The 7,500-nt window shown below is 38.5% G+C and overlaps 3 protein-coding genes across 4 annotated transcripts in view; 2 read left to right on the forward strand and 1 right to left on the reverse strand.

The window, feature by feature from the left end:
- LOC138042149 (uncharacterized) overlaps nucleotides 1–7,500 on the forward strand; it is an 83,752-nt gene that overhangs the window by 27,652 nt on the left and 48,600 nt on the right. The gene's annotated exons all lie outside the window — the stretch shown is intronic.
- LOC138042131 (major facilitator superfamily domain-containing protein 12-like) overlaps nucleotides 1–7,500 on the reverse strand; it is a 30,471-nt gene that overhangs the window by 14,888 nt on the left and 8,083 nt on the right. The window contains exons 3-6 of the mRNA XM_068887915.1: nucleotides 7,219–7,500; nucleotides 2,842–2,950; nucleotides 1,264–1,368; nucleotides 621–681 (exon numbers count right to left, since the gene is read on the reverse strand). The exon at nucleotides 7,219–7,500 is cut by the window's right edge and continues 260 nt beyond it. Of these exons, the coding sequence (XP_068744016.1) occupies nucleotides 621–681; nucleotides 1,264–1,368; nucleotides 2,842–2,950; nucleotides 7,219–7,500 (557 nt within the window). The remainder of the gene's footprint in view (nucleotides 1–620; nucleotides 682–1,263; nucleotides 1,369–2,841; nucleotides 2,951–7,218) is intronic.
- LOC138041707 (sarcolemmal membrane-associated protein-like) lies at nucleotides 4,989–6,287 on the forward strand. The gene has a single exon (XM_068887446.1). It carries the CDS (start codon nucleotides 4,989–4,991, stop codon nucleotides 5,961–5,963), a length of 975 nt encoding a protein of 324 aa, XP_068743547.1. The 3' UTR covers nucleotides 5,964–6,287.

The following is a 7,500-nucleotide window of genomic DNA, read 5'->3' on the forward strand; positions in this document are numbered from 1 at the left end:
CCATTCCAAACACCAATGAATTAATGCTTAAAATAATGCACTTATTTATGTGACGCAATTGATTACCATGGCAACAACAGAGCTTTCTAGAAATACGCTACATTTTTTGTCTTTAAACGCTCCTATCTTAAATCATCATTTTTAAGATTTGAGCGATAAAAGCAAGGATTGGTGTTTCATATGGTGCGATAATCTTGGCGTTACGTGAACCAATGTTTAGAGTTAATTGTTCTATCAAAAAAATTCCCTCAGAATTGTTGAAACTAGTGCAAGCGACCTTAAATGGGATATTGAATCAAATTAGGTAGACCGACAAGGAACCCAATAAAGCTGGTAAAGCTTATCTCGAAACTGTTTTTTTTAACGAGGGGAAGAGTTTAAGAGACTTGAACCAGATCTGCTCTGTTAAGGCAACAAATTTACACTGAGTGGGTCGTATACCTTACCTAGACAAACAAAGTAACATTGGATGATGGTTTAAGGTTTTTAATTAACTTTTTTAAACATTTTTTTTTTAACTTCACGATTTAACTTTGTCCAACAAGCTCTTTCCACATGAACTGTTTGTGACTTTCTTGAAATCAAGTAAATGTACTAATTTATACAATTAGATACCCAACCTGGTGAAAGACGAGTCATCAATTCTCCATGAGCATTCGAGGGAGTGAAAGATGTAAGACTCTAAGAAGGAAGGAAAATGCGATTCACAATAGGAATTAAACCAAATGTCAATGAGTGTCCGCAAGCGCTCGTTTACCACTATCTTTACCGAGATCCACGAACAACTGCTTTCTCAAAACAAAACCACGTTATAAACAAAGGTTCAGTCTTGGTAATGACCATGTTTAAGTGTTCATTGTTTCAGTCATAGAGTACGCACTTTAATAATTAAGGACTCAGTACTTAATAAAACATCGGTTTTATGAAGAAATGTAGAAGGCAAAACTGAAATCCCTGCTGAATTAATAATTTTTGGAGATTGTTGAGAACCAACAATCTCACATGCCATAGCATATTAAAAGCCCGTAGCATCATCTTGAAGATTTTAAAAGTGGGCCTCCATTGACTGAGACTAAAGTTGTCACTATGCCATGGATCCTGGCCGTTTTGCCTTAAAGAGCTCATTGTTTTCTTTCAGTAATCCGTGCGCATGATAGGCGTTCTGCTTTACTAACTAGGCGAGAAAACGGATTCAGTGAAATGTGGCAGTGGATTTTCAAGCGAAAACAGCTAGAGTAGGGTACAGACTAGGCTCAAACTTACCACGGAATTTCCCGCCTGTAGGGTCGTGCCAAGAGGCTCTTTAGTCCCAATATGAAATATCATTGCAAGCAAAACGCCTAATGCTACCAATATTGCAGTCATTACCTGAAGAATAAGGGATATTATTAAAAATTCGATCATTGGATAATGCAATTTAAGACTTTTCATTGGCTTAGCCATCACGGTATATGAGCTACTTTACCATATTTTACGAATATGGTAAGGGTACGCGTTGGCTTAAAACTAAAACGGAGCTAAAAACATTTCGTTGAGGAAACCACAGCGGCTGGCGAAGATCGCTTAGCGTCGGAGTTAAATAAAAAAGAAGGTCTTGAACTGTTACAAAATTAAATCTAATACCGAATAGCGCAAAGAAAGCCACAAAGTATGACATGAAAACTTGAAAACTGTGTTAGTTTAAAATAACGCGAAGCAAAACAATACAAGTTGAGACAATTTACATTGTAATATCCGGTCTCTTCTCACAAAATAAAGTCGGGTCTAACATCTTGGGGGCGTTTTTAATAAAAAAATTATTCCACTCGTGCTTGTTAGATATGAGATGGTTATAGCCAACGAAGCGCTACGCGCCTCTCATATCCAACCCGCGCTCGTGAAATAATTGTTAATTAACATATGAAGTGGTAAATAGCCAACGAGGCACGTAGCGCTGAGTTGGCTATATCCAGTCTCATATCTAATAAGCTGGAATGGTTTTTTTTTTTATTAAATTTTCATTGATTAATTCTGAACAGTCTTACTTAAGGTATACAACAGGATGTTGTCTCCGTTTTTACAAAACGACCGACGCAATCAGTTTCCATATAGGGTCATGACGGTATACATTTAATAAATAAACCCCTTCGATAACCGAAATTTGAGTAAGCCAATCATAAAGATGGAAATGCAATATTCGGGGTCGAAAAGTTAGTAAAAGTATATAAACTTGAATATCAAATATTTCAGAATATAAGTTTCAAAAGCTACTTAAAAACGTATGTTTCGTCTCTGCCTAAGGGAGTCATCAGAGACCTTTCGGTACAGCTAACTCGTCAAAAATCTCGTTTGAAGTCCTGTTAGCATTTAAATGACGGTGGCAGTCTGGCCTTATATCTTATAAGGATTCCCAATTGCATAACATGCTAAGAAACAAAAAGCCACGAAAATATGGATTGAAGTGTCCTCACAAGTTTAGAGTTCAGTGGCGTAAAGACAAATTTTCGGTTTTAAATTTAGGCTGTCATTGGACAAAGAAAACCGGTAAAAGAACAGAAATACCCACAAAACAGTTGAGGCCTTTGGTTATTAACTATGGTATCGGTAATTACACAATAATTCTACTAATTTAAAAAAATGATTGTGAAGTTTCAAAAATTTGTGTAGCACATCCAGAGCTCTCAGCGCCGCAAAACTGAACCGAAAAATCGATCTAAAGAAAGGCCACCAAAACCGAAAACCCCAATGCTTCCTGCTGTAGGAATTCTGACCGCAATCTACTGCTGCGCCATTCACTCAACCATCAAAACGTTAATAAAATGTCCATCGCTTCAGTAAAGTATTCAACACCAAGTACTTTACCATGAAATCCTTGGAACTGTTTTCAGAAATTTGCCTTTCGGAGTCCAGACCAAATATTACCCAAGCCACAACACAGGTCGAAATACCACTCAAGTAGGTAAAAGCGGTCCTAAAATGGGAAATTGCACGTTTGATTACCACTTTAAATTAGAATTTGTGATTTGGCCGAGATCATCAAGTGCAGGAAGCGGATCCCGACCTCCCAGAGGTTGATAGATTAGTCCATGGGTTTGGTCCACTTGGGGGCCCAATGCGGAAGCAGTGAAACCCAGTGGTTAGAGCGCCTGCCTCGGCATCCGGAGATCCCGGGTTCAAGGCTCATTCTGATCTCTGTTTAAATTCTTAAGGACGGTGCCTACTAATTAAAGATATTTTTACCCCGGTTTATGACTATGCAGGAAATGTAGATCTTAACAAGTGTTATTGAAATCCAAAAAGAATATTGTGGGTAACCACGCATTTTTCAAACATAATTCATGAATAATATTTGTAAAAAGCTTTAAAATACAAAGCAATGTATGGCGTTCTTTCTCAAATTAAAGCTTTATTATCTCTCAAAAATGCATGGTTACCCCCAATTTTCCTTGTGGATACCAAGAATTACTAAGTAAGATCTACTTTCTCCGGATAGTTTTAAACTGCGCAAAAATAACCCTGTATTAGTAAGCATCACCGATAGAAAATCCGAGTATCTTGAGATGCGCAGAACGTATGCGCAATTACAATAGTAGGCACCGTCCTTAAGAGCTGTTGTCATTGCCATTTTCTGTTCTGCCGTCTCGTAAATTGTGTTTTATCGGCCACAAAATCCCCAATGGGGAGTGGCCAATTAAGTATGTAATTATGTTGCCGGTAAAATCCGTTCTCATATTGAATCTGTTCTTACCTAGGTTAAATTGGTGATCCTCATTTTACCTAGGTAGAATATGCATCCCGATGAATTTTTTGGAGCCTATAGCTAAATTAAGCTTAGAGAAAAATTAGGGTCAGGTCAGGATTAGTTTTGATTATTTTACGTGGATATAATTGACTTATTATACAAAAGTAAATAAAGAAAAGAACTGTGTTAAGTTGAGCATGTTCGTCGTTGTAGTGAAATGGCGAGGACACAGGATCTAGAGGGTCCGAGTTCAAGTAAGTGCATAAAACAATTCTTTGTTCCCTTACTATGTTGTAATGTTGAGACTGAAGAAATAAGTGTATAAATACATAAACCGATAAGATGATACCAAACATTAAGAAGATGTGTTGAGATGCGTAAGACAGAGCTTGAGGCAACGTATAGGTGTTTTCAGTCCTTGTTTGGAGGGTGATAGCTGCTTTAAACCAGATAGAACGCATATTAAACCTAGGTAAAAATGGATTCCACCCGAAGTCCGCTTCACGCTACAGCTATCAGCTAGCAAAGTTTCACTCGTGACTGTTGGCGTAAGCAACTTCCCCTAGTGTGCGGTGGCATTATGAGCGCTAATGTTCACGCGTGCCATCCCAGCCGAATTGTCAACATGTTGAATACATTTTGGCATGACTGAACACTTCCTCTAAGTGTGCACGCGTTAAAAGCTATCACCTTACCATCTTAAGCAAGACGCATGCGTAGTATTGGAGATATGACCATTGGAGAATTAATACGGCGGCAAGTAGTGATTTAGTTGCTGAAGCAATGTTGGAAGACCAAATAAGCACATGCACGATAAGCACACGCACAAGTTTCTCCGTCATTTCTTGGAAACATTTTTCAAGTAACTCTCGATTTTTTACTCAGGACACCTTATATTGTATGGCGATGGCTTGCACGAGCGCAAACTTAGATGAAATGTTTATTGCTGCCAAAAATTATTCAGCATGTTGAATATTCTGCGTCGATGGCACGCTTGAACATTAGCTCTAAAAACGTCACCGCACACTGGGGAAGTTGCTTACGCCAACAGTCACGATTAAAACTTTGCTACGCTGATAACTCGAGTGTGCGGAGGTCTTAAGACCAGATTTGACCAACAGCATGAATGCATGTTAATGGATGTTCCTATATAGTAGCAGGATGCCTTAACAATCAGTAACATTGCCTTAAATTGCAAATGAACTCGTATGGAGTAAAGACGTGTTTCATGGCCGTCCGCTAAAACAACTACATTTCGTACCCTTTCATGGCTGAAACTATACAAAAATTATTAGAAAAGAAAAGATTTTTATCTTCTTCTTCGGAGGAAACTTCACCTCCCATCCGAACGTCGAAGAACCGCAAGAAACCAAGAGGTTCTAATTTTACTTTAGACACGGCTTCAAACCACGAGGAAGATACAAACTCCGTAACAACACCAGAGATGTCTGCAAACCTTGATGCAAAACTGGAAGTGATCTTATTGAAGCTAGAGAAATTAGATGCGATTGAAACGTCTGTTAAAGGCCTGCAAGATACACTCGCTCGAATGGACGACCGAATTCGTGCCCTGGAAAGTGTTCAAGCGACGTCAAACCAAGATATAAACGACCTCAAGGACAGTTTAAGTTTCACCGAGGACCAACAAAGGAAAACTACCGAAGGCTTTGACACATATAAGGAGCAGATCAACCTTAAAATGACCGAACTTTCCAAGAAAAACGCCGAATTGGATAGCAATATCAAAGAGCTGGAAAATAAAAATCTCTACCTAGAAGCATATTCCAGGCGTGAGAACATTAAATTCGAGAACATCCAAGAAGAAACCGGACATGGCGCTCACCAAGAAGACACCGAAGATGTGCTTCGTACCTTCCTCGAAACACACCTCGGTTACGAAAACGCCAGATCGGTCGAGATGCAGCGTGTACACCGCCTAAAGGTAAAGAAATCCAACGCTAGCAATGATACAAAACCAAAACCCATCATAGCTAGATTTTTACGTTACAAGGATTGTGAACGCATTTTTTCTCTGGGCCACCGACTGAAAGGCACCGAATTCCGAATGTACCAAGATTTGCCATACGGCATTGTAGAGAGAAGAAGAAAACAAATGGACACTTTCAAACTCGCAAAGAGGAACAAAATCCCAGCCGCATTCAGTAAGTCCCAGCCTGATAAGCTTTATATTAGAGGGAAATTATGGCCCGTTGGTAAACCACTTGACTTAGCCTTGTTTTAATTTAGCTCTTCATACACTAATCCGTTTTAGCGGACGGACAAATGCAATCAACTGACAACCAATCCAACTAAAATTGCTGTTCCCAGACCAAAACGCGACTAGTGCGTTTTCAAGATCATTACAGAGGTCTTGTTTAAATTGTTGTATGTTTTTTAGCATTTCAGTCCTGGTGTATTTGAGTGTTGTAGTGTTTCTAGCTACATGCAGTGTCTGTTTATTTCGACTAAATTTCACTATTTTCAATTATGCTATAAACTCCAACAAATGCAAATTTCACCAGTCCCAAAGGAAAAAAGGAAGCCGTCAAAACTGTATCTCACCTCAAGTTGCCTTAATCACGCATATCTTAAGTCAATTTACTCACACCATCAATGAACACTATTGAAAATCTGGACATTAAGTGCCTCTCAATTAACATAAGAGGTCTCAACAAGTCGATTAAGCGCCGTTCAATTTTTCGATGGATTCACAACCAAAACGCTCAATTTACATTTCTTCAGGAAACCCACAGCACTAAACTTACCGTAGATACTTGGGAAAAATATATTAAATCAAAACAACTCGCACCTAAACCCGCCTCTTGAAGACCTTCCGTCGACCCGTGTCGCCTACTCTACACTTCTAACCAACAACGTAAGTACCACTGTACTGTATCTAAGGCTTTCTGGGATAGATTCACCAGCTGGTGGTATCAGAAATTCAAACAAGTGGTCAATTTGAATGAATCTAACATCCTATACGGTTGGCATAATAACATAAAAAATAAACAGGCACTTAATGTCACTCTTTTTATTGCAAAATTCCATATCTTCGCGACAAGTTCATGTGATGGCAACTTATGTTTTGAAGGCTTTCTTCTCCGCCTCCAAGATAAACTCGATGTCTTAAAGCAAAGCTATATTGCCCAAAGAAAGCTACATAAATTCTTAAATATCTGGGGAAAACTACTATAAACTACTATAAATGTCACTTCGCTTCGTCCTTTTCTTTCCACTCTCGTTCATTGTAACTCTTTTCTTTAAGCCATCCGTAGTCTTGTTTGTAGCTGTTAATTTTATTTACGTTTTAAAACATGTCATAAAGATAATTGTTACCATTCTGTAAATAGTGTAATGCAAGTAGTGCAGTATTGTTCCGTAAGTAGCGTTATAGTTTTTGTTAACGGTGGTAGAAATGTTATTAAAAAAAAAAAAAAAAAAAAAAAAAAAAAAAAAAAAATGAACTCGTATATAAAGGACAAGGATTATGTACAAACCTCCATGCGCTCAATTCCACTGCTTCTATTTGATTTTTGGCAATGAACGGAATAAGAGACAAATGAGAAATATCCAATAAGCTGCCGGCGACACCCAAAATGACATTCAATATTCCAAAGTATATCATCATCTGCCCTTGCTCACTGTCCGAACTTTGACTAAAGTAAAAAGGAGTGAAAAATAGCGGGACAAATACTGCTTCCAAAATCGTCGCGCAAAAATGCCAAGACTTTCTTTTTCCAAGCTTCCGGGACAGAAATGGAACGCGAATTCTGTCCACC

This window comes from Montipora capricornis, chromosome 3, assembly GCF_036669925.1.
Source record: "Montipora capricornis isolate CH-2021 chromosome 3, ASM3666992v2, whole genome shotgun sequence".
Classification (NCBI taxonomy): domain Eukaryota; kingdom Metazoa; phylum Cnidaria; class Anthozoa; order Scleractinia; family Acroporidae; genus Montipora; species Montipora capricornis.